At 36.3% G+C, this 26,919-nt stretch overlaps 1 protein-coding gene and 1 pseudogene across 1 annotated transcript; both read left to right on the top strand.

The window, feature by feature from the left end:
• Nucleotides 1-118: 118 nt before the first annotated feature.
• Nucleotides 119-1,519, top strand: LOC149201553 (ribonuclease 1-like). The gene is made up of 2 exons (XM_089399768.1): nucleotides 119-941; nucleotides 1,034-1,519. Exons 1-2 carry the CDS (start codon nucleotides 911-913, stop codon nucleotides 1,327-1,329), a joined length of 327 nt encoding a protein of 108 aa, XP_089255894.1. The 5' UTR covers nucleotides 119-910; the 3' UTR covers nucleotides 1,330-1,519.
• A 474-nt stretch (nucleotides 1,520-1,993) lies between these two features.
• Nucleotides 1,994-8,173, top strand: LOC149201552 (aspartyl protease APCB1-like; annotated as a pseudogene).
• The last annotated feature ends 18,746 nt before the right edge of the window (nucleotides 8,174-26,919 follow it).

The following is a 26,919-nucleotide window of genomic DNA, read 5'->3' as shown; positions in this document are numbered from 1 at the left end:
GTCGGAGAACCAGTAGACGAAAATGGGTTCATGTCACCGGAAGTCGGAGAACCAGTAGACGAAAATGGCGATATGCCTCAGTGCGCTGTGAGAACAGTTCATACCCGAGGACCTTCTCCACACAGCGTGCGGCGCGCTGTCATACGTTTCACCGCAGGTGATTACCCTCTGGATACGACGTAGCCAAGGCCAACATCTGGCCCTGCAAAGTTTGTGCTCCTGGCGGGCTACCTGCCTTTCCAGATGCAAATCTGATAGTGATGTATTAGAAGATCTGAAGGGGGATTTCAAATGCCCGACTTTCCTCTGAAGTATAATTTTGGTGCTCATCATATTTGAGTGCTATTTCATTGTTGTTATTGTGAGATCCTTGGATTTCTATTATTTCGTGTAATAGGTATCTATTCATTCTGAACATCAAATTCCTTTTCTGCTTCAGTATTCTTTCTCGTAGTGTATGTTAATGGAAATCAATTGCTTGTAAATGTAGTGGCCTGGTTCATACTATGATACGTGTAGAGGATGTTGTTACCCTCGCACAGGAAAGCCTACTTCCGACTTTTCCATTCATGGTCTCTGGCCCAATTATAGCGACGGGAAATGTCCACAGTTCTGTGATTCTTCCAGAGAATTTGATTACTCAAAGGTGCTGCTCACTCTATACTTTTCCATGCGTGGTAATAAAATATAATGTTTGACTTATATGATCATGGCCGGATTTTATGTATTGTGAGAGAATTTAGAGATTTCAGATCTGAAGGAAGAGCTGAACAAATATTGGGATTCTTTAAGCTGTCCTAGCAGTGATGGACACAAATTCTGGGGGCACGAATGGGAGAAGCATGGCACTTGCTCTCTCAATCTTGATGAGCATTCATACTTTGAGTCGGCTCTTTCCTTGAGAGAAAATATGGACATTCTCGGGGCGCTTAAAGAAGCAGGTGATCAGATACCACGAGACCGCTGCCAAATTAATTCTTTCATACAAAATCAGTATTTAGATTTGTAATAGTAATTGGTAGTTTGTTTGCAGGTATTAAACCTGACGGAAGAGAATACAGTTTGAGGAATATCAAAGAAGCCATTAGAGAAAGCATTGTACAACTGCTAAGAATCGAATGCAACAGAAGCGAGGAGGGAGAGCATCAACTATATCAGTTGTATGTATGTGTTGATAAATGGGACGCTTTCACTGTTATCGAATGCCCCTTTTACCTGCACAGTAATTTCCCTTCCATGCTTGTATTTCCTCCTTTCTGGGACAACGATCACAAGATCCAAGAAGCTTTCACAAGCGAAAACAATACTAATGGAACAGAGGATCATTAGCTCTCCACAGTGAGCATTTCTTTCATCTGTCAAATTTTTAGGGCCAAGGGTTTGTTCAGTCAGGTCGGCCCCTTGATTCCTCAAAGCTGTCATTGAGAAGAATTGAACAAAGAAGCGGTCCGTCGCACTGATTATGGAAACAAAGTCCAGGAGGTGTCTAGGCCATGGCAGGGTATGACATGGTTGTTTTGACAGCTTGTTTGTTGTTTTAGCCTTCCAATTTGAGCTATTTTATGAAGTGATCGGAGACAGGCCGAGTAAGGTTAGGGTTTTATTCTGTGTGTTTTCTCGCTGCTCGAAAATTTACAAAACAGGGCAATATTTTATACATTTAAACAATAATGCACTGCTTCGAAGCTTGCTTCAAGGAATTGCAGAAAATCGTGTTTGTATTGGTCACAGTTTACTATACTGGTCATAGTTTATGTATAGTTAAATTCCAGACTTGAATTCTGAAAGGATTTCGCAGAGAAACTAGATTATTTTGATCTTGTTTAAAGAAGTTTTTTATTTTTTCAATTTTTTCCTTTCGATACTTTTTAAATCACTCAAGGCTAAAGTGGTTTTTGATTTTTTTGATTTTTTTATTTTTTCCAACCTTCTGCTCAGGCCTTCCTTGTCTTGAGCATTTAAGAAAAATATAAATTCAATATGCATGTTAGGAATGGCAAAGACAAAGGAGCAGGAGACAACAGAGACTGGCAAAGACAATGTTCTTGGAAAAAGAAAAGATGATTCTGAAGCCCATTTACCAGTCTATGGTGAGACAGAAATTGTTGCTGGTCGCAAACTTGAGGAAGAAGCCTTTGTCAAAGCTCAAGATGAAGGGGTAGATTAAATGTTCCAAGCTTTCTACCTGTTGAGCATAAAGTGGTTTGTGTTTTAGGTTTCATGGACATTAGATTTCAAAATTTTCTTTAAGGTTTTGTGACAGTTGAGACACTTCAGGATTGCAGAACAGAAATCCCTGGAGATTCATAAGAAATGTTTTTTAACATGCTGGAATTAAATATTACGTAGGGTTGAATTTCAAAAATTTTGATGTGATTCATAAGAAATGTTTTTGAAACCCTTTTCTTCATTCTTCAGGAGGCGTTAAGGTACGAGAGTAAATCCTCGCAGTTTTTGATGACTAAGTGGTGCCATTAATGTGGTTTAATGATCTATGAGACTAAAGGGTTTTAACAGTGTTGGAAAGTGAATTCTGGATGGTTATATAGTTTTTTAACCGATCTTATGGGCTTTTTGGGGTAATTTCAGGGTCCCGGGGTTCATCGCTTTCGAGGTTCTTTCTATGAATGGAGTGGCTTTATTTGCATGTGAATACCGTTTTGGACACTGGGATTTATGTTGTTATCATGGGTTTATAAGCCAAGTTATTAGCCTCTGCATTGTGGGTCAGTATCCCATGCATTTCTTTCTTTTTGTTTAAGCATGCATTCCAATCTGGCATTGAGCATGCTGGATTTCTAGATATTCATGGTGCTTGGCAGGACCCAATTGATGCATATGGAAATTCTTTTCTACTTGTTATCATTTGCATCATGGGTTGCATTTGTTGTATGTTCTTTTAGTTGTCTTTCTGCATTCCTCTATTGGATATGTCTTTTGCACTTCCTTGATTTACTATAATGGATTCATTTGACTACACTCTCAGCTTTTGGGTCATCAGTGGACACTTATTATTTCTTGAATTCATTCTATCTTGGTTTCGGTAGTTTGAGACAACATGAGAGGGTTATGTCTTCTATGCAGGGATCACATCCATTGTACAAGCTAAAGAAAGGCTCCCTGGTGCCAAGCACCAATCCTCTGTGTGCCGCTGTGCAGGCAGGAAGTGGTCATAATCACAACCACAAACGAATGTCTCAACAGTGCGATTATGATATTGGTTATGCCGATCATAGCTATTCTCTGGGATTCCTTGTTAGAGACACTGTTTGGGCCTTTCTCACCAATCTCACCAATGGAGGTTGATGTGCCAGCAAATTCTGTTTTTGGGTATGTGTTGCTTCTTTTAGTTAATTTGTTTGTGTCAGGTGGAATTCATTTCTTTCAAACAGCTTCTAAAACTATGAAAATTACTGAATTATGGAATCTGATAATCTTGATTATCCAGAAAATGTCACTACATATTTTAATAAGTCTTGATAGACCGTCCTAGTGTGGAGGATGTAGAAAAATTACTGAATTATGGAATCTGATAATCTTGATTATCCAAAAAATGTCACTATATATTTTAATAAGGCTTGATAGACCATCCTGGTGTGCAGGATGTAGAAAAATAAAATGGAAAAAGTGTTTTAGGTGAACATCGTAGTGGTTGTGATGGGCATTAAAATAAATCGAGGTGATCACCCATGTTCATAGATGTTTTTTGTGACAGGTGTCGATATAACCTGCAAGGATCTTTGGCAGTGACACACATGGATGGTGTTTTGGGTCTTGGAAGTGGTATCGCAAGTCTTCCATCTCAATGGGCAAAGAAAGGCCACGTCAAGAATGTGATAGGTCACTGTATTTCTGGAAGAGGACAAGAAGGGGGATACATGTTCTTTGGTGATGATCTTGTATCCACCTCAGCCATGACTTGGGTTCCCATGCTTGGCAAGCCATCCACGTAAGATCAAATTAAATCCACTCTCTTCTGTATTTTCATTTTAAAGTTAAGAATAATCAAGTAGAATCTTTCTCGACATATTTCATAAAAGTAACCCTCAACACAAAAATTTGATCAATATAATAGGCACCAAATACTATTTCATCACATAGTAGAATTCACGTTTAATTTCAACCTCAAGGAACATAGTATAAATTCACTTCTTAGCCTCATTGAACTGCTAATCTTGAATTCTCCGAATCAGCAAAGCCCTCTTGTTTTGAATTCATTTGTGCTGATTATTTAATTGACCCAAAATTTGTGTAAATTGTATGAGTTCCCGTTTTCTGTCCTTTAACATGCTTCAGTACAAGAACGATGGAGAGTTTGGATAAGGTTATTCATCTACAGTCTTGATTATATGGATGGGACGAAATTCCTCCAGATCCACCCCATGGTCATTTTAGGATTCAGAATATTCACAATGTTGTTCTTCATCTTCATTTTGTGTTCTGTTTTACAGAAAAACGGTCTCCTAGAGTTTTCAACTTGCTCAGACACATCTGCTGTTAATTCCAGTAATTCTGGTTTTTGTACCCTGAGATACAACACCAAAACTATTGTCCTTCTTCATCTATCTAAACTAGTTTTGAATCTTGATAGTTTTCTCTTGATGTTATTCCATCCCTTCCTCAAGTCTCCACAGCAATCTGGATTCTGTATAGGAATAGATTTTTTAGGCTATCTAACCCTGCATTTTCTCTGAGTATTTCTTCCTCTCCATGTTGTCATAGGTCTAAGTTCTGACAGTTTGAGTTGCCCCATGAACAACACTAGCATCTTATCGAACCCTTTTTCAAAAGAGATTTCCATAGCTGAACAACAACGAGGATTATTAAATAGAGATAAAATAGTTACATCAATTTCAAGAGAAGAATAATACCCATAATAGTACATTGAGGTGATAATATGAACCCATAGCTTCTACTCAGAGTTGCACTTTTAGCTTAACATATAAACCATAGATCTTCCTCTTCTACAATTTATCTACAAATGACTTGGTTTGTATCACATTGTATAATCCCATCTTTACATCTTTCTCTTTGATTTTCCTTAAAGGTTACTTCCATGCCCTGGAACAAAAATACCTGAAACGCTTGTAAATAGATTAGAATTTCCCAAAATAAACAATGCCACCTTCATTTTTGTTACACATTTTATGTGACATATATATTAGCATCTCATTTTCTGTCTAACTATTCTTTAGTGTGGATATTGTCTATAAATATCATTTACTACATTCTTTCATCTTGTTTTGATAACGACTAATTTAAAATTGTCAAAGGCTAGATTCCATGTTTTTAGTTGTCACCCAAGTATAATAGTTCCATTTTAAGATCTTAATTAGATGTTTTTCTCATATACAACTTAGCAGGTTTAATATTCATCAAGGTTCTTCCTTTTCTTTGTGACCTTTCTGATATAAAAATCTAAGGTTCCAACTTCCAGATGTCTTAAAACATTCCTTTGCCTCATGCTATCCTAGAAAAGGATATTGAGCTAGATTCCATGTTTCTAGTTGTCACTCAAGTGTCTGTACATTAGTTCCAGCTTAAGATCTTAAACAGTTGTTTTTTCACATGCAACTTAGTAGGCTTGATCTTCATCAAGGTTTCTTCTTCTTTGCAGCCTTTTAAATGTCATTTGCCTCAGCTATCTTAGAGTGGGATACCAACTATTTTGAGTTAGATTACCAGATAAGACGAGGACCATCTTAGGTTATTACAAATGTGAATAACAATCTGAGAACATTTTCACCATCGTCTCCAAAGGAACTTGAACAATATGATAAAAGATTCATCTTTTACTTCTATAATATACATAATGTTAAATATATGAAAAACTCTTTCTGCTTTCAAGCAAGTTGTTTTTTTCTCCTTTCATATTATCAGCCATTTCCATGGCTCATGTTTTTAATATGTTTAGCCTACCGCCTTATACTTGGAAGTTGGTACCAAATGTATAGTGTTGAATAACTAATTGTTTTAGCTCCATGCTGTACACTTTAGAATTAATTCATTCATTTTACTTGCTTAGTTTCTATTTGACCATTTATCATTTGTTATAAACTATAATGCAATCATGTGACCAAGATGCTTACTTTTTGGAGGGGAATAATCAATAGACATTGTGCAAATACCCTTTCAAAAGATGATAGATTCCCCAACTATGAATATATAACTGTTATCCATTCATATTTACTTGTTATGTTTATTTTATTTGTAGCTCACTCCCTTGTTTAGCAAGAGGAAACTTGTAGGAAAAATGGTTTCCAATAGAGGCCACCTCTTTCTTCTTTCTGTAACTATCTCCATCCTTGCTGAAGAAGCCATTACTCCATTTGAATAGATTCATAGAATGGGTGGCTATAACTTCTTCCTTAACATCCACTTTAAGCTCAAATTACTAAACAAATGTTGTCAATAGGCTTTCTAGTCCATTCCACATTATATGATCTGTTTGTAGGTGTAAAACTATGTCTGTTGCAAGATAATTGTTAATCAACTAAGAACCACTTTGTAGGAGATGTATTTGTTTAAGACCTGAAATTATTATTATCATATACCCTATGGCATATTTATTAAGAAAAAGATGAAGTAAAGAGATGTCATTGCAACAGTATTTCTTCCTTCAGAAACATCAACATGAAAACATGTAACTCCATTTTGTCTAAGCCTTGGAGAAGTACATTACTAACAATATATTTTGATCTGTTCTTGAAGCTCAGTCCAGAATTTCCTACGAGTTAACTATATTCTCTGACAAGTATCTTCCCATCCTAAAGCCAGTTTGCTATTTACTTACCGTAGCATCTTGCATTTTAGACTTGGCCCATAATTCATAGGTATTAGGGACACTGAGTTGCATCATAGGCCTCTAGTTAGAAACAACTCCCATGTCTTCTGCTTTAAGAATGAACTTGGAATCCCTTTAAAATAAACTTTCTTGATTTAATCTGTTATTTAAAATAATCTGTGAACTTCTATTATCATACTATTCTCTTGTTTTACAGAAAACACTATGATGTGGGGGATGCACAGATGATGTTTGGGAACAAACCCCTTGACAAAGATGGAGATGGAAAAAGACTACGAAGAATAATATTTGATAGTGGTAGCTCCTACAGATACTTCACAAATCAAGCTTATAGTGCTTTCCTTCCAGCTGTAAGTATCACAAATTACCCTTCCCTTGTACTATAAGGAATTTGTCTATTTCTAATAATGCAATGCTGACATGTTAAAAAAAACCTAGCCAGGAATCAGTTGGAACAAGATTCATCAGACTCATTCCTACCACTCTGTTGGCGAGGGAAAAATAGGTTCAGGTAAATGGTTTTGATTAAGTTTTGAAAATCAAGTGTGAGTTCAATTTCAATATCCGGCCTATTTAGAGTACACATTATAAAAACTATGGCCAGAAAGTCAACCTTTTCATCTTAGCATTATTTAGAGTACAAATTATAAAAACTATGGCCATTGGAAAGATATTAGTATCCTGAATGCTTCCCGAGTTTTGTGAAATGTATCAGCTCTGTTGCAAAGGTGGCACCATACTTTCAGTTGTTAACACTCAAATTTAGAAGTGCCAGAGCAAAACAGATGGAAATTTTCCCAGAAGGTTATTTGGTCATCAGTGTAAGCATGCATAAGCTTTGACATACTCTATAAGAACTGTATTTTACCACTAGATGAGATTGTAACATGAGATAGCATTCAAGGATCAACATTATGAGTTTGTCAAAGAAGATATTATTGAAGAAGCTATTTATTCATCAAGCTTAATGATTGCTATGATAAAAAAAGATTACTGCTGAATGATTTTCAATGCATAGGAAAAAGGTTACATTTGCTTGGGAATCTTGAATGGTACTGCAATCAGTAATGTGGACACGAATATTCTTGGAGGTAATGAAACAGCATATTGTTTTGCTGCTTCTTGTTTGTGTGTTTGTCAGTCTGATTTTTCTACAAGCATGTCATGAATGACCTTGGGTGGGCTTGTATCTAGAGCAGTTAAGGCATGTTCTTAATCTACATGTTGGTGATTGTATTAAGATAAAGTAACAAAAGTGTGTTGCATTTTGCAGATATCTCTTTGCAAGAGAACCTTGTTGTTTATGACAATGAGAAAAACCAGATTGGATGGGCTCACTCAGACTGCCAAAATCCTCCCAAGTTCTGAACCTTCTTCTTTTACCTTTGATTCTTATTCTATAGGATTTAGTGCAGTTTTTATTATTTTTCTTATGAATTTGTACATGTAAGAGATATGGCAAGATGAGAGCTATTAACTGACTCTTCCCAAGTACACCATTGATTGCATTTTTTTATTTTTCAAATAAGGGAGTAGTTGCATCTACATTTTTTATGAACTTGCATTTAGGGAATCTTTCATAATTTATCCTTAGTACTACATCACCACTTCCTCTTTTTGGTGCCCTGCTATTCCCTCTGATCAAAACACTGCCAGTAATGCCCATGTTTTGGAGTTGAATACAGAGAAACTTATTCCCTTTCTTGTCTTTACTTCCTAAATAAACTAAAATGGAAGAGATTGGTGAGGTTGCTTAGATGATATCATTGTACTCATATTTGATGATGTTTAATATAATCTTTGGTTCACACGAACAGTCATGACACCACGAATCATTTAGATATTAGAGATATCGATTATATTTCCTAACTTGAATCTTTTCTTTCCTTGTCAGATTGACAGATTGTAAACCTCATCAACCACAAAACAAGTAATCAGAAATGTAAAACCTAAAACTTTTGAGTTGCAATCAAAATATATTTTGTAATGTATGTGAAAAGAAGGTAAAGAAACTATCTTTGTACAATTAATTACTTGTTAAAGCGCTGAAAAGTACACTTAAGAAAGGCAAATTGCATTGAACAACCCATTAATAGTAAATAGTCTTCTCCAGTAAAAGGATATAGAAACAAAAAACAGAATTGAATCACACAAAAAGAAGACTCGAATCACATTTAACAGCCTATGAAGAGAAAATAATCTCCTCCACAAGAAATATATAGCATTAAAAACCTGGAAGGCTACCCAAGCAACCTAAAAGCTGAAAAGAATAGATAAGTCTTAAAATTTGCTTCAAGGGCAGCACTCTTCACTACCAAGTTTCGGCAAACAAATATCTAATTGAAATAAGTATAAGTTCGATTTGAGGATTGGGCCTTTCTTTTCAAAATGCATCCTAAACTTGACCTGAAAATGTTTAGAAAACTTATCCAAGAAAAACTAAAAAGGTTTAAGAAACATACCAGGAAATGTTTGAAGATTTAGACACTCCACTACGGGAAATATGGTTCCCCTGCATGATTCCTAATGGCAAGGATAGAAACTAGACATTAATTAAAGATTTATTTTGTCATTTAGACTCTAGAGTAACCACTTAATCTTCATTTTCTCTTCTAATCAAGTAATAGATCTATGAATCTAACTCTTGAAGTTGGTTGTTTCTGACAGATCTTCCACACAGAGGTGGGTGTTGCAGTCCTCTAAATCTCTTGCTGAACAATTTGTGGTGTTAGAAGATCCCTCAGTGTCTCACAGAAATACATTAGAAGAAGCAATATCATGTGATCAAGAACTTAGGAAAGCAGCTTGCTCTTCCTCTTCATATTCTCTTCTAGCGTTTGGTATATATCAAGCAAACAATTGTATGATTCCAGCATGATAAATAGTTGATTACATTTAAGCAGAGTTTCATAAAAAAGAGGAGAGAGCCGCAATTCCAGCATGATAAATAGTTAACTACATTTGAGCAGAGTTTCATAAAAAAGAGGAGAGAGCCGCGGAGAAACAAATTTGTTTTTGCATTTGATTGCCAGTTTGAAATAAAAGTATTGTCTAAAAGTGATTTGCCACCTTTTGATAAAAGACCACAATCAAGATAAAGCACTCGTGGGTTCCAAATTGGCTAAAATAACACCTGTGCTGAATGGCCATTTAAGGCTTGGTCTGGTAGTGTTTCATTTGTACCATACTTCATTACCTACACAACAATACAAATATTATTCTGAATATGGTTTAAGCAATTCTTTCACCAAGTGATCTGTTAGAACTATTAGATGGTTTGTCAAACTATTTCTCAGAATTCTTTTTAAAATGCATCAAATATTTCATCAGTGAACAATAAAAAACACATCATGCAATCCACATCATCAGGCCAAAGCTTGAATGTGAAAGCTTATGCACGAGACAACAAATCCTCTTTGGCACCAGCTCCAAGTGAATATAACTTTTTTTTTTTAATGAACCTCTGTATCTAATTTCACATGGTACGTGTGCCCAAATAACCTTTAATATGGAAGTAAGAGATCGCTTTATGGTCATCTTAGTCTCTATTTCTGTCAAAAATTTGTATAGGATAGATCTGGAGCAAATATTTCATTTGAAAGATTTACAACCCTTCAAAATCCATTTCATAGATCATACAAAAGTAAAACAAAGTTATACAACCGTAGGTACAATCAGCTATTTGATTAATCACAACCAACAACAACTCCATAAGCCATTGGAAAGTCAACTACAATCAGAGAGAAGATTGTATTTATATGTGGAGCAGAGCTTATCCATGCACAAAAATCTTTAATTTTATCATAGGAAGGAATCTATTTTGAACCAATAGTGTGTATGCTTTTTTGGGGCTTCATAATATTTGGTGTTCCAATCCTAAAAACTTCATAATTGAAAGTGGCATTATATTATTTGTAGACAACTATGGACCATGCAATTATGTAAGATAAAAATCATGATTTTTGAGAGAGATAAAAAGGAGTATCTTTCTTCTTACTCTAGGTGGAGGTATTTGGGTCTTTGTTAACTACTGATAAAAGTTGTTTCTATTCTTGAGCTTGATGGATTTGTATTCTCCTAGGCTTTCAACAAGTTCTCCTTTTGTTGAGGTATTTTAATCACTTTAACAAAAGAATGAGTGATTTGTAGCTCTATGAATTCTTTCATTATGTTATAAGTCATCTTCATCATTGCATTAGCTTGTTCCTTGTATGCTATTCATTAGCTTGATGAAGGGTTGAATGAGGAGTATTATTGAATGCTTTTCCTTTACCTACTTGATTTCTAGGCTTGAACCTACTTAGTTGAGCTCTTTTCTGAATGAAATTCTCTTGATCTTTTTCATAATTTTCATGTTCATCATAGTTTTACGGGGTAAAAGTTTGTATGCTCTCTTCACATTGCATGCATTCTAGGACATTTGATTCTTGAATTCTTTCATTGGTTGAAGGATCTAAGTACTCATGAAGTTCTTCAAACATTCCATTTTCTTTCAAAATGACTACATTTGGATTTGGTGCACAAAATGCTCTTGGTCCATATCCTTTGGGCTTCTAATTTTAATCAATTTGTTCTCTAGAATTCAACATCACTGTTTTTCCTATTTGTCATGAGATAAGCTTATCATTTCTCTTGAGACGAGTAATATCATTTTCATTTGTCTTAGAGTCCAATCGAGTCGCACAATTTCTACCTCTTGTTGCGTTCTCAAAATATCATTTAAAACATTCCTTATATTCAGATATTATCCTTGAAATATTCCCATTCCAACTCCTTGATCTTGAAAAATACTACTTGGAAATCCTATTTTGTAAAATTCCTCTTCCTACTACTTGATCTTGTATATGTATTGATCTTGCATATGTATATGTACTAATTGATGTGAAGGCAATGCCAATTTGGATGTTTGTTTCTGGAGAAGCCCAAGGATGCTTTCTAGCTTAACATTGCTTTCGATCATGTCTTTCTCCATTATAGTGGTTTTCCTTGTTGCATTTTTCTATTGTACAATATGGGAAGATTTAGAGCATATTTTGCATTTGATGGTATAGCATTAAGGTAACATCCAAATATCATTGAGTCATCCACTCATTGCTCCATAGGGATTTCTTGCAGGGTCTAAAAGAAGTGGAGATTGAAATTATGAGCCTTTCATTTTTCTCAAGATGGATTTAAGTAAACTTTGTAAGAAGTGTATGATAAGCAATTGGTCAAGAAAATATTGACATGAATACTTCCTCCATATCATCAAAAGAAGCGATTATATAGGTGGGAAGTGAAAGATACCAATCATATGTTGGTCCATAAATGTATGTAGAAAGACTCTGATCATGACATCAATGTGTTCAAATAGGTGAATGTTGCATATACTATGAAACTAATCCAGATGTTTCTTTGGGTCCATTACACCACTAAAAATAGGGAGAATCTAAGTGGGGAGAACAGTGAAAGGATGAAGTTGCTAGAAAGTGTTCCTCCGAATATCAGACTGTACAGATATCCCTATGCCCAAAAGAGTGAAATTGAACGTATGGTTGCAGAAATGATAGAGGCTAGTATAATTCAACCCAATCAAAGTTCTTTCTTCGCTCCAGTAGTATTGGTGCACAAGAAGGATGGATCATGGCGCATGTGTCCGGATTATAGGATAAGTTTCCCATTCCTCTCATTGATGAGTTACTGGATGAATTGCATGGATCAATTTAATTCACCAATTTGGATCTTCGTTTAGGATATCATCAAATTAGAATGAAGACTGAAGACATTCCAAAAACAACAGTTAGAACTCATGAGGGCCATTATGAATTTTTGGTCACGCACTTTGGCCTTACCAATGCACCTTCTACATTTCAAGGTTTGATGAATTCCATTTTCAAACCCTTCCTTAGAAAATTTGCGTTAGTATTTTTTGATGATATACTAATCTATAGCAAGTCTTGGAAGGATCATGTTGACCATGTTGACAGGGTGCTACAACTATTGGAGGAGAAACAATTATATGCAAAAAGATCCAAATGTTTCTTTGGAGTACAAGAGGTGGAATATCTGGGTCATATTGTATCTCATGAAGGAGTTAAGGTAGACCCTAGCAAAATTAAAGCTATTAAGGAATGGAAAATCCCCACATCCATAAAGCATCTGCAAGGATTTCACGGGTTGACAGGGTGTTATCGCAAGTCTGTTAAGAATTATGGGAGAATAGCAGCACCTATAACAACATTATTGAAGAAAGATGAATTTTCATGGACTCTAGAAGCAACAAAGGCCTTCAAACATCTTAAAGAGGAAATATGCCAAGCACTGGTCTTAGCTACATCGAACTTCACAAAAACCTTTATTGTGGAATGTGATGCTTCAGGAAATGGAATTGGTGCTGTTTTAATGCAAGATGAAAGACCCATTGCTTTTGAAAGTCGTTTAATCAAAGGAAAGTTTTTACACAAAGCTATTTATGAGAAGGAAATGTTGGCAATACTACATGCGCTTAAGAAATGGCGACCCTACCTAATGGGAAGACACTTCAAGGTAAAAACGGATCATGATAGCCTTAAATACTTTTTAGAACAAAGATTATCATTTGAAGAGCAACAAAAGTGGGTCACAAAAATGTTGGGTTATGACCTTGAAATCATCTATAAAAAAGGGAAGCAAAATGTGGTGGCAGATGCACTCTCAAGAAAGGATGAGGATTTGGAAGCATTGTTGTGCACCATTTCTATTATCCAACCATATTGGATAAATGAAGCAAGGGAGGAATGGAAGAATGATGAAGAAGTGTGGGCACTTATTCGAAAGTTACAACAAGATTCTAGTACATCTGATACATTTAGCTGGCAAAATGATTTGTTATGGTACAACGATTGCTTATACCTCTGTAAGAATTCCCAACTCAAACAAAAGATTCTTTTGGAATTGCACACTTCTCCCTTAGGAGGGCACTTAGGATTTTTGAAAACTTACCACAGGGTTAAGAAGGAATTTTTTTGGGATGGCCTTAAATCAGATATTCAAAAGTTTGTGGCGGAATGTTTGGTTTGCCAACAAAATAAAGTTGAAACAATTAAGACCCCGAGTCTACTACAACCTTTATCCATTCCAAACCAACGTTGGGAGGAGGTTTCAATGGATTTTATCACAGGTTTACCCAAGTCTGAGGGAAAGAGTGTCATCATGGTGGTAGTTGACAAACTTACCAAGTATGCACACTTTTGTGCATTATCACATCCATTTAAAGCCAGTATAGTTTCTACTGCATTTATGGAAACAATTCAAAAGCTACATGGAAACCCAAATATTATTGTAAGTGACATAGATCCCATTTTCATTGGAAATTTTTGGGCAGAATTAATTTCTTGTCTCGATACTCAATTAGCTCATAGCTCATCTTATCATCCTCAATCTGATGGCCAAACTAAGAACTATCATTCCATTCTTATTTCTTGCGGTGAAGGAGGATGGAATGAATTAATATGGTAACCAATTCCTTCAAGCACTTTTCCTGGTAAAAAATAATTATATGATATGTTTTTGAAATAACACACAATGGAAACTGCTCTCCCAAGAGCATAAAAGTATAGATGAATGGCAAGTGGTCATGGACTTCTTTGATATACATTGCTGATTTTCTACTCTCAGCTTGAAATTTGTCCCCCATTTTGGATGTAAGACCCAAAAAGAAACATGGTTTCTTTGGGGTGCTTACATCTTTCATCTGTTGATCCTCTTCCTATGAAGGAGTTGAAAGATCGTGTTATACTTCGGTAGATTTTTGAGAAAGATTGACTTGGAATGTGTTGGCATGTCGACTCTAGCATTGCTATGTGCAGCTGCAAACTTTGACCCTTTGGTTTGAACTGCACCTGTGGTTGACCTGTGAGTCTCTTTCCCCCCTTCCAAGTTGCTTCCATGCAACTGAGCCTTTTGAGGTCTCTTTGGTTTCAAAAAAGTACATCATGATAGGACAATATAATATTGTGAAATATTATCCTGGAGCATTGAAGGCATTCAACTCATATTATATATACTATTACTTTCATGAATATCACTAATAAGGATGGGTGATGCTTGGAGGTGTAGTCTTATGTATAATAGGTATTGATTACTCGCATGATGATATGTGTCTCATTTTATCATATAGTATACTTGGAACCATTTTCTAACTCATTTGATAAATCCATACCAATGATTTTCTCAAACAAAATTCATAACTTCATCCCAATTATTTATGTTTAAGTCATACAAATAGAAACACTAACATCAGTGCTTTGTTCTAACTGGATCCAGGTGCCGAGGCCATGTTTGCAGACTTGGGCCATTTCAACATGAACTCAATCCAGGTCCAAGCTATATGTCAAGGATAGAATTATTAGTATTTCATCATACCTGCGTGCTTCATCCTCAAGTTTTAGTACCATAATGAGAAATTTGGGTTGCTTGTTGCAGCTTTCTTTATGTGTGTTGGTTTACCCATCTCTGCTTATCACATATATGAGACAAGCGGCTTATTTGATTAAAAAACCCAGGGGACATAGGCTCTACATTTTACAAAGCAATACCACAGCCTGTGTATTGGTTAATGTTCATTGTTGCCACTTTAGCAACTATTGTAGCCAGTCAAGCATTGATTACAGCAACATTCTCAATCATAAAACAGTCCATGGCTCTTAGTTGCTTCCCTCGAGCTTATTTTCCACCACAGGGATGAAAAATGTTTCCTTATTTCATATCATAATGTACTGATATTCACTATATAATGAAAATTCTAAGCATTTACCATGTTTTAAATATGCATTCATTTTTAAATTTATGGTAGATTATCTACGTATGATTCATGATTTGAAATCTTGGCATTGTAGAAGAAGAATACCAAAGTTCATGACATCTCATATGAAGTTAGTAGTGAAAAATGTCATTTTAATAGAGTTTTGGCAAGTTAAGGAATTTGTGCATCCCTGTATTTACGAAAATTTCACCAAGAGTTTGATTTCAGCAAGGAGTTTGATGGCTTTCACTTGTATTTTTCGAAACACCTAGTTGACATAACCATGTAGTAGGAAAAGGACATTTAATTTTTACTCTCATGATGGTTTGTGACAGCTAGCAACCTTGTGTGCCCTCTTTAAAAGTAACAATTCATTCTTAAATATGTAACATATGGAAAAACAAAATCTCCAAATACAAAAAAAAAAACTTAAAATAATGTACAAAAATATGTTCACATAAACAACAACTGCTACATGAATAATGGATAACCTCTATATGACATTAACTATAACTCATTATCATCCACCCTTGCTTTCAAGAATGTCCATTCACATGTTGCTATTCTTCCACACACTACTATTACTTATCCATATTCAAAACACACATAACTAATAGTTTCAAGTGTAACTCAATATCTTCCACCCTTGCGTTCAACAATTTCCATTCACATGTCACTATTCTTCTACACACTATTATTTATAGAATATCTATATTCAGCATACACATAACTAACAATTTCAATTGCAACTCTTTATCATCCACCTTTGCTTTCAACAATGCCCATTCACATGTCCCTATTCTTCCACACTCTATGCCTTACGGCGTTTCCTTTGCAACATGAGCTGCAAATGCTAGTTTACTCTTTTAATTTTCCCATATGATATGAGGTGCTCAATTTCATATAATTCCCCATCATTGACTGAAAAATTATCCAAAACCTAAATGTAAATCAAGAATCTCTATCAGAAATGATATTTGTAGGTAACCCATGTAGCTAGCTAAATTCTCTTATAAACACTCATGCCACATTGGTGCAATCATAATTGTTTCTCACTAGGATGAAAATGGAAATTTTGGTCAAGTTATCAACAAAAACCAAGACAACATTGTGCCTTTGTGACGTGAGTGAAAAACCCACACCAAAATCCATATAAATGACCTCCCCTTTATACATAGGAATTTCATGTGGTTGTGGGAGTCCTCATGGGTGGTGATGGTTATCTTTCACTCACTAACATTCAAGGCACTTGAAAAAAAGTGGACCATGTCATACATCATGCTTACCCAAAAGAAAATATTCTTAATGTCTACATACAACTTCTTCGATCTAGGATGTACAAAATTAAGTTTTGTATGTAAATATTCGAGGGTAGTTCAATTCTCCATATTCTCATTTGAAATATTGTTGTTATTTATGTCAAAGACACAGGGAGACTACTTTTTTCCAAGACAATGATTGGAAAATGAAGATTGTTGAGAATTCTTTTTTTAGGCTTTTGATACCCCATTTGGTTACAATATCTTTGAGTAAATTTTTAGTCTAGTTACATAGCTCAACCAGGGGAATATGGTATATGGTCATAAATAATATTATGAGATATTTTTAATGGTATATCGAACTCCCTCTAATCCCATAGGGATGAGGAGATATACAATATTTTTTTAGGATGATCCAACCAAAGTATAAGAAGGTTGACCCAAGAAGTTTTATAAGCTATCCCCATAATTGATTATACAAAAACTATAAATAGAAGTAATATGAACACATTTAAACACCATTTAATCAATAATAGTTTTGAGTTTTCAAGAGGAGCTGGGGAATAATTTATGGAGTAGCTCGGGAATAATTTCATGAGGCACAATACTAGCTAAAGTTTTGAAAATGGGGTAGAAATCTAAGTGGACTTGATTGTGGTGAAAAATATACAGTTAAGCATGCTTGAACCAGAGGTGATCTGGGATGGGTGACCTCCTAGGAATTCCTGGTTACTGCATGCAAGCCCTGGAAGTGATGAATGACGCTATGTGATTCATTTCACTAGTTTCAATACAACTTCTTCACCCCTTTGAGCTTCACCCGATGCAATGAGTGCTAAGTGGACTATTCAAAAATCATGAGAAAGTAGTCATTTATGACTACCTCTAATGGAAATGGTCATAGATGAATGACTTACTTCAGGCATTTGAATCCCAAAAATGATATCCAATATAATGCACTGCGAAAACCCCTAAATACTTAAATTCAAAAGAGTGAACAGAAATCTATGGTTAATGAGGCACAATACTTGCTAAGGTTTTGAAAATGGGGTAGCAAGCTAAGTGGGCTTGATTGTGGTGAAAACTCCATAGTTAAGTGCACTTGAACCAAAGGTGATCTAGGATGGGTGACCCCCCGGGAAGTCCTAGTTACCAGGTGCAAGCCCCGGAAGTGATGATTGATGCTATGTGATTAATTTCACTAGTTTCAATCTCACTTCTTCGCCAATATGAGCATCACCCGATGTAATGAGTGCTAAGTGGAATATTCAAACATCATGAGAAATGAGTCAGTTATGAGTACCTCTCATGGAAATGGTCATAGATGATTGACTTACTTAACGTAGTGGAATCCCAAAAGTGATTTCCAATTTTTGGGGTGATTCTTGGAGTGTAAAGGTGGATAGAAAATATGATTCATGGGGTGAATGAGTCATCTTGGCTAACTTTTCTTCTAGAATGTTTCATATTTTGAAACTTAGGGGTGTTAGAGAGAAGAACTTCATGTACCTATGGTTAACTTTTAGACCTTGGTTTTCTATAATTATAGAGGTATACTCTGATGATGTTAGGCCTCTAAATACTCTTGAAATTTTCATCTAACATGTCATCTTGGTATTTTCCCTATAAATTTTCTTCTAGGATGTTTCAAAATGTGAAACTTAGAGGATACATATAGAATATCTTCATGTACATGTGGTAAAAAAAATTCCTCGATTTGTTATAATTTTAGAGATATGGTTTGAGGAGTCAAGGTTCCTAAATTCTCATAAAATCTACTTCAATAAGGTTATCTTGCTATCTTTTTTATAACCTTATTTAAATTTTGTTTCAGAACCTAAAATTTGGAGGAGATAAATAATATATCTTAAGGTACCTGTTTGGTCAATTTAGTGTTGTCTAAATTGCTATCATAAATTGTCAACCCGAGGCTTGTAAGCTAATGAATTGAAGTGTACAATATATACTTAAGCAGCCTTTCCTAGTTCTTTTTGTCGTTTTTAGTTTGTGTTTGACTTATCTTCCTAATGTGATGTGATGAAGTTATAAACAAGTGAGTGAATGTGTGTGTATGTGGTGATTTCTAAATGCTTCTTGAAATTTAAAGAGAAAACTTGAACAATAACTTGGAATGAAATTAAAGCTTCAAATGAAAGTAAAGAATCAAACAAAAGACCAATGGCACTAGTCCAATACCTTTACTGCTGATAAGAATGAAAATGACATCTACATTAACTCTATTGAAAGCAAGAACACTACTCTAGTTCCTTTAAAGCAATACAAAAATTAAGTGACAAATCACACTACTTAATTCTCCCTTAACATTCTGCCTTTAGCCAAATTGATCATGTGAAAAAGAGTTAGGAGTGAATTAGCAATATGAGTCTAAAACTAAATAAACCAAGCTGCAAATAAATGATGTTTTGGTCCCATAAAAGTTAGTGGATTATGATAAAAAGAACCATCAAAAGATTAGCAACTTGACAAAACTTGATGAAGTAAACTAAGCAATGAAACTAATGCAAGTCAAGGTAAAAATCAGCAGTTTAGATAAGACAGACAACTTCAAATGCCACTAGTGATAAAAAGAAGTAAAAACACACTATCCCAGGCTCCTAACACACCTGCAAGAACAAACTGATCAGTTCTGAAAAGTGCTGGAAATGTAAAGGCATAATTCAAACTGTACAATATTATACATGTCAAAAGAAACGAAAATTGCAGAAATCAAACTGTACATTAGTATACATGTGAAAATGAAAACATAAGAAGTGCAGGAAAATGAAATTAAAAACTACTGTACATAGGTTGTGGCAGACGGGGGCCCTCCATCTACTCAACTAGTTAAAGATCAGCTACACGGATAGGAGCAAAACAGTCTTCTTGATATTAAATCAGCATGTCAAAATACAAGAGTGTACACGCTGTATAAAACAGTCTTTAAAACAGAGTTTTACAACAAAATGATTACAGCCGAAAACTAAACTTGAAGACTAACTACTAAGCGTATGAAAACGCTTTATTTATAGCAGCAGAGACAAACTGTCTTCTGCGTAAACTAAGCTAACAACCAGCTAACTAATTAACTGTGCAAAAGACACGCAACAACACCGTGCACTGTTTGAGGAAACGGTCATCGTGGATGATAAATCCACAGTTAGATTCTTGTCCCCTGCCGTCTTCGTGGCTCGAAGAAGATGCCAGCTATGGTTACATGCTTCACCTGCTCACGCAGAGCCGTGCCACCGCTTGAAACCTTGCTGTTTGACCGTGGTTACATCTGCGTTGACCGGGGGTATATATGAGCGAGTTGGCGTAGCTGATAGCACACGAACCATGTACACAGTCATACCAACTTGCCCATGTGGCCCTTTCCTTTGGAGGACACGTGGAACATAGAAAACAAGAAAATGGCTGCGGAATCTCTGATCGGTTGTAGAAACGCTGTATTAGCTACGGAATTGCAGCACTTGTACCAAAATTCTAAACCAACAGTCAATCATTACCACAGTCAACAAATCATGTTAAAAAGACATATAATGCAATGAATTGAACAAGTTGATGGAGGAAATGATGACAAAAGAGAGAAGTGAATAGGGAAAAGTTGTTGGGAGGATAGGTAAATGAGTGCAAGGTTGAGGCTCAACATACCCCCACTGTGAGGGTGTTGCATGTCCTCATGCAACCAAAACTTTGTCATAATCTTTCAGTCCACATGTTCAGATGCCTCTGCCAAGACATCCAACCTTCTCCTTTTCCTCCTTGTTACCAAACTTGCTCTCGGTTTCCTAACCAAGCACCTAAATTTCAAGTTAACCAAGGCCCTGCTCAATTTCTTGCATTTCCTCTTTAACTTCCTGTTCTTTCTCTGCCAAAGACCCAAATGAAGCATTGTGTTGTTGTGGACCATTTTGTCCACTTTGCTCTGTTGTCTCAATGCTTCGTTTTCCTGTTTGATATGGCGATTGAGGACTTCTAGCTCAAATATTTCTTGCTTCAGAGATTGAACCTGCTGTTCAAGGGGCAAGACAGTACTAGGACCAGCAATAGATTGCTCTAATGTTTCCAAATAATCATATGCCTCCTGCTGGACAGGGTCAATGTCAGGTATTTGTCTTGGCCTAAATTCAAATCCTTGAAAACTGCTTTCTCTCTCTTGCTGGAAAGGACTTTCCTCTCTTGGAGGTCTTAGCTCAATATCTAGCCGAATTGGAGTCTTCTTAGGTGTGCCCAAATCAATGAAATGGGACTGTTTCTCTTTAGTCACACTCTTCTTCTCTATAAGTCTACTGCTTCTTCTCACTTGCAGGCTAGTACTCTTTGGCTTTTGCTGTTTTTGCTTTTGTTTCTTTTTGGAGATGGCAGTTTCATGGGGCTGAGCAAGCCTATGAGCTAATGTTTGGGTATCTTCTTCAATTGAGGGCTCAGGTGAAGGGTATGACTCTTGCAAAATGGCTTTCCCTTTATCCCTCTTTTGTCTTTTTGTTCTGCTTCCCTTTTTCTTTCCCTTTTGAACAGTTTCTTGGACAGTTTCTTGAGCAATTTCTTGAAGAGTTTCTGCAACAATTTCTTGGGCAGTTTCTTCAACTTCTACAGCAGTGTCTTGGGCAGCAGTCTCTTCTATAGCAATTTCTGGGGCAGTTTCTTCTACAACAGTTTCTTGGGTAACCATTTCTTTCCCTTTTCTTCTACTTCTCTTTGGTACCCTAGGAGAGCCACTAGAGGCTTCAACCGCCTCTTGAAAATGGTTTCTAACAAGGAACTTCTCCCATGTATCCTTTTTAATTTTTAACTGCTCCTCAATCAAGATTTTAATGAGTCCATGGTGATATAAGTGGGACTCAATGTTTCCCACATGTTTCTGAACAGTGGCACTCATTTTTCTTAGACTAGCTAGCAAGAAATAAGGTAGGTTGATAGCATGTTCATCCATGAAGTGCATCATGATTCTTGCATGATATACATACATGACACCAAAACGGCCTTCACATGTTAAAAATTTCTGAACAAGCAATAGTAATGAAGTCCATTCCTCTTTAATAACACGTACAGGAATTCCCTTTGTGAAAATGGATGTATCCATACCTGGATTCTTTAGCATATTCTTCCACTCTTGATCTTCAACTGTTCGGTTTTTGAACCAGCGTTCTCCTGTCTGAGGTAAAGCGGTTGCTTGAGCCAGGCTGCTCTCTGTGATGGTAAACTGTAGGTTGCCTACCTCCACGTTATTGTCCTTAAATGATCGGGCAAACGCTTTTGTAACTTCTTTGTTGAATTTCACCCATTTGGCTTTCTGCAGGGCTTCCTTGATTTGTGGGTAACCCTTTAAAAACTTCGAACCTTCCGGTTCTACTCTCAACAATTTTCCCATTTCTGTTATCAGTTCACTTGCAGATCTGACAGTGGTGTTTGAACGCTGGAGGAGAAAGCTTCACGGGAAAACAATGCTCAACAGCGGAAATTACGGCTATAACAGAGTGGAATTACGGCTATAACAGAGTGGAATTATGGCTATAACAGAGTGGCCGTGATGTAATGGACTGTAAGGTGCAGGATTGGTGATCGGGGTTTTGAGTGGAGTGGTGAGGAAAATAAAACAGAGAGGTTTACGGTAGAACGAGAGTGGTGTATGGAAACGAGAGTGAAAACAGTGGAGTGAGGGAGTAGATAACAATACGAAGATGAGGTTATGCATGCGAGAAGTGGAGTTATGAGTAGAGGATACAACGGCCAAATCCCTGAACGTCGGGTGGCTGCGTACATTTGGCTGCGGAAATGATCACATGTAGAGCCGTAGTACACCAGTACACGTCACTGAGGTACGAGTAGTTAATGGAAGAGCAGTTCGTATTAAGTTCGAATCAACAGCAATTAGGGAACCGTTAGGAAGGTGGTGAGGTGGATTACGCAGAATAATGGACGAGGAGTGGACGGGGATCTTGTCAATCATTACATTAAGTGCCCCCTACCATAATTTGAAAACCATACGTAAATGATATCAAACTGTTGGTTAAAAGTTTGGAACATACCTTCATGCATTTGCATTTGATCCCTTTGTTGATTATGGTGGCTAACCTTTGATTTGTTGCTGACTTTGTAGGTGTCCTTGCTCTTTGATGATGATGGTGCTTCTGGCTAAAAAAAAAAAAATTCCTTTTGAAAACAGAATTTTATTTGCAGGAACAGAGTGTATTGGCTGCGGAATCTTGATATCAGCTGCGGAATTGGCTCCTAGCTGCGGAAATTGCAGCAACACTTTTCTGCCTGCACAAAGAGGATTAAAACAACTTGACTGAATGAAATAGTCCTGAGAGGGACTTTATTGGTGAAATGAGATGGAATGAATGGACTGGAAGGAAAAATGAAGTGAAAATGATGAGATGGATGAAATGGATGAGATGGACAAAATGGCGAGTAAGATGGAAAGAGAAAGAGAGATTTTTTTTTTTTTTGGAAAATATAAAGTGTCAGGTGACCCTGATTTTCACTTTATATTTTCTGCATAAGACCGCCAATCCAAGATTGGTTTTCAGGCTTATACAAGAGATTTTTTTTTTTCTTTTTTTTTTTTATCTGAAAGGAACAAGGACTAGGCTGATGGAGGAGAAGAATCCTTCTCCACCAGCCTCATTGCAGAATCTTCTTGGAACATTTTAACAAATTCCTACCTTGAGAGTGGCTTGTGGTAAACTTTCAATCGGTGGCCATTCACAATGAGAGGAGTCTGAAGCTCATCAATGGTCTTCAGTCGAACTGCTCCATTGTTAAAGACTTCATCAATCTCATATGGCCCATGCCAATGAGTTTGAAATTTTCCTTTGAAGTCCTTAAACTTGGAATCAAACAATAGTGCCCAATCTCCCTTCTGAAACTTTCTTTCTTTGATGTGTCGATCATGCCACTTAGTTCTTTGGTGCTGAACTAGATCGGTCCTTAGAATTGCATCTTGTCTTATTTCATCTAGCTCATTTAGCTGGTCCATTCTGTGTTTTTGGGCTTCTGATAGGCTCATCCCCAATTGAACTGCCATCTTGAAGGTCTTGATTTGGAACTCAATGGGGAGCAAGACTTCTTTCCCATAAACAAGTTCATAGGGAGAATGTCCTGTTGTGTTCCTCCATGTAGTTCTATAGGCCCATAAGGCTTCAGGAAGCCTTTCTGCCCAATCTCTTCTATGAAGATGAACAGTCTTGGTGATGATGCTTTCAAGAACTTTATTTGTAGATTCCACTTGACCATTTGCTTGCGGATGGTATGGAGTAGATGTTCTGTGCTTGATTTTGTCTTCCTCCATCAGCTTCTCCATCAATTTAGATGTAAATTGACTTCCCTGATCTGTCACAATTTCTCTTGGGACACCAAAACGAGTAAAAATATCCTCAAAAAGAAATTGAACAACTAAATTTTCAGTGGCAGAAGGCAATGCCTTGGCTTCTACCCACTTAGTAACATAATCAGTGCAAACCAATATATACTTCTTTTGCTTAGATGGTTGATTAATAGGTCCAACGAAATCTAGAGCCCATTTCTCAAAGGGTTCGATGCATACCTGTGGCTATAGTGGCATTTCATTTGAAGGAGTTGGTCTCCCAACTCTTTGGCAGCTGTCACACCTTCTAACATATTGCTTTGCATCTTTAAAGAGAGAAGTCCAATAATATCCTAAAGAAAGGATTTTATAGGCCGTCCTCTTGTCAGCAAAGTGTCCGCCGCACGGCTCATCATGACATGCCTTAAGGATGTCAGGCATTTCATCTTCCCGAACACATCTTCTGATCATACAATCTGGCCCTGTTTTGAACAATTCATTAGAAATCCAAGAATAATGTGAACTCTCCTGAATGATTTTCCTTTTCTCATTAGGAAATAAGTGTGGAGGTAGCTTCCCTGTAACTAGATAGTTAGCAATATCTGCATACCAAGGAGTTTTGGTAGTTACTGCAAACAAGTATTCATTTGGAAACTTATCCTCTACAGGAGAATCTTCGTTAGTGTTTTGGATTCTAGACAAGAAATCAGCTACTGTGTTTTGTTTCCCTGGTCTATCTAACACAGTAATGTTGAATTCTTGTAAAAGTAAAAGCCATCTTGTAACTCTGCCATTAGTAACAGGTTTGTTCATAAGATATCTAATTGCAGAGTGATCAGTATGGACAAAAGTTTCATAGCCGGTTATATAATGTCTAAACTTGTTGATTGCATGAACAACGGCTAAGAATTCTTTTTCAGTCACAGTGTAATTTAACTCAGTGGGAGTCAAATTTTTACTGGTGTAATAAATGGCATAAGGGACCAAATCCTTTTGTCCCAAGACAGCTCCTAGAGCTGTATCTGAAGCATCAGTAGAAATGTGGAAAGGGAGTTTCCAATTTGGCCCTCTCAAAATGGGTTCTTCATATATTCTAGTCTTTAAAGTTTCAAATGCAGACTGACATTCAGGATCCCATTTGAATTCACAGTCTTTGGTAAGTAATTTGAAAAGAGGAGATGCTATCTTAGTGAAGTTTTCAATAAATCTTCTATAATACCCAGTAAACCCAAGAAAACTTCTAACATCTTTCTGGCAATTTGGAACAGGTAACTTGGAGATAACTTCAACTTTGGATCTATCAATTTTAATTCCATCTCCTGAAATATGATGTCCTAAAACAATCCCTTCAGTAAACATCATAAAACATTTTTCATGACTTAATGAAAGATTTGTTTCTTTACATCTAATTAAGACTTTTTCCAAATTTTCTAATGCTTCTTCAAATGTGTTACCATAAACTGTGAAATCATCCATGTAGACCTCTACACAATAATGAATTAGATCTAAAAAGATTCCTAGTACAGCCCTTTGAAATGTAGCGGGTGCATTGCATAATCCAAAAGGAAGTACTCGGTAGGCAAAAGTTCCCCATGGACAAGTAAATGTGGTTTTGTCTTGATCTTCAGGTGCTACCTGAATTTGATTGTAACCACTAAAACCATCCAAAAATGAGAAAAACTTTTTACCTGCTAAAGTATCTAATACTTGATCAATAAAGGGCAAAGGAAAGTGATCCTTCAAGGTTGCTTTGTTCAATTCTCTGTAATCAATGCAAACCCTCCATTTACCATTCTTTTTAGGTACTATAACCAAGGGAGAAACCCATCGGCTATCTGAAATGGGGTAAATGAAGTTTACATTGAGTAACTTCTGGAGCTCTTCTTTCACTATCTCCCTAAGGTTTGGATTCATCCTTCTTTGAGGTTGTCTGATTGGTCTGCTATTTTCCTCAATGTAGATGTGATGAATGCAAGTTTTAGGGTCAATTCCTTTCATGTCAGTATACTCCCATGCGAAAGCAGTAGAATGTCTTTGCAAGACTTTGGTTAGCTTTTCCTGTTGGGATTTTTCCAAGTTTTTGTTAATGTTTAATGTTTTTCCTGGAAAGATCTCAATGGCAGAACTACCAAATTCTTCCATAGAGAAAAGAGACATTTGTCTAGATGATAGACACTCTATGTCAGAATCCAACTGAAATTGTGTAGAGTCATATTCTGAAGATGGTTCAAAATTTTCTAATGTGTTCAGAATTTGACTATCTTCACTAATCTCAGAAATGGTAAAGACAGGTTGTATAGTATCTTCATCATCAACCCACTCATTATCTCCTATTTCTGTAATTGCTTTCGCTGGAGGATACAGATTGAACTTCTTTGTTGAATTGCCATCAGAAATATACATATCCCCAGACCTACAACTTATGAAAGCATCAGCTGTGGCTAGCCAAGGTCTTCCTAAAATAACAGGATGTCCTCCTAGATTGTTCTTGGGAGTTAAAATCATAAAATCAACTGGATATTCCCAAGAGTCTAGGGAGACTGGAATGTCTTCCAATACACCATCAGGTTTAATGATTGATCTATCTGCAAGTTGCAGTAAAGTAGGTGTAAAGAGAAGGTTAGGAAGTTTTAACTGGTCCATGGTCTGTCTACTCATAATGTTGATAGCAGCCCCTAAATCAATCAAAGTATTTGGTATTTCTACCCCATTGATATGTGTTTTGACAATTGGACTACCGGGGTCTACATATTTCTGCATGGTAATCTTTCCCATCATGATATCT

This window comes from Pinus tabuliformis, chromosome 2_1 (assembly GCF_031772625.1).
Source record: "Pinus tabuliformis cultivar Carrire ecotype Pingquan chromosome 2_1, CPIR1, whole genome shotgun sequence".
In the NCBI taxonomy this organism is placed as follows: Eukaryota; Viridiplantae; Streptophyta; class Pinopsida; order Pinales; family Pinaceae; genus Pinus; species Pinus tabuliformis.
This window is presented reverse-complemented; position numbering and strand designations above follow the sequence as displayed.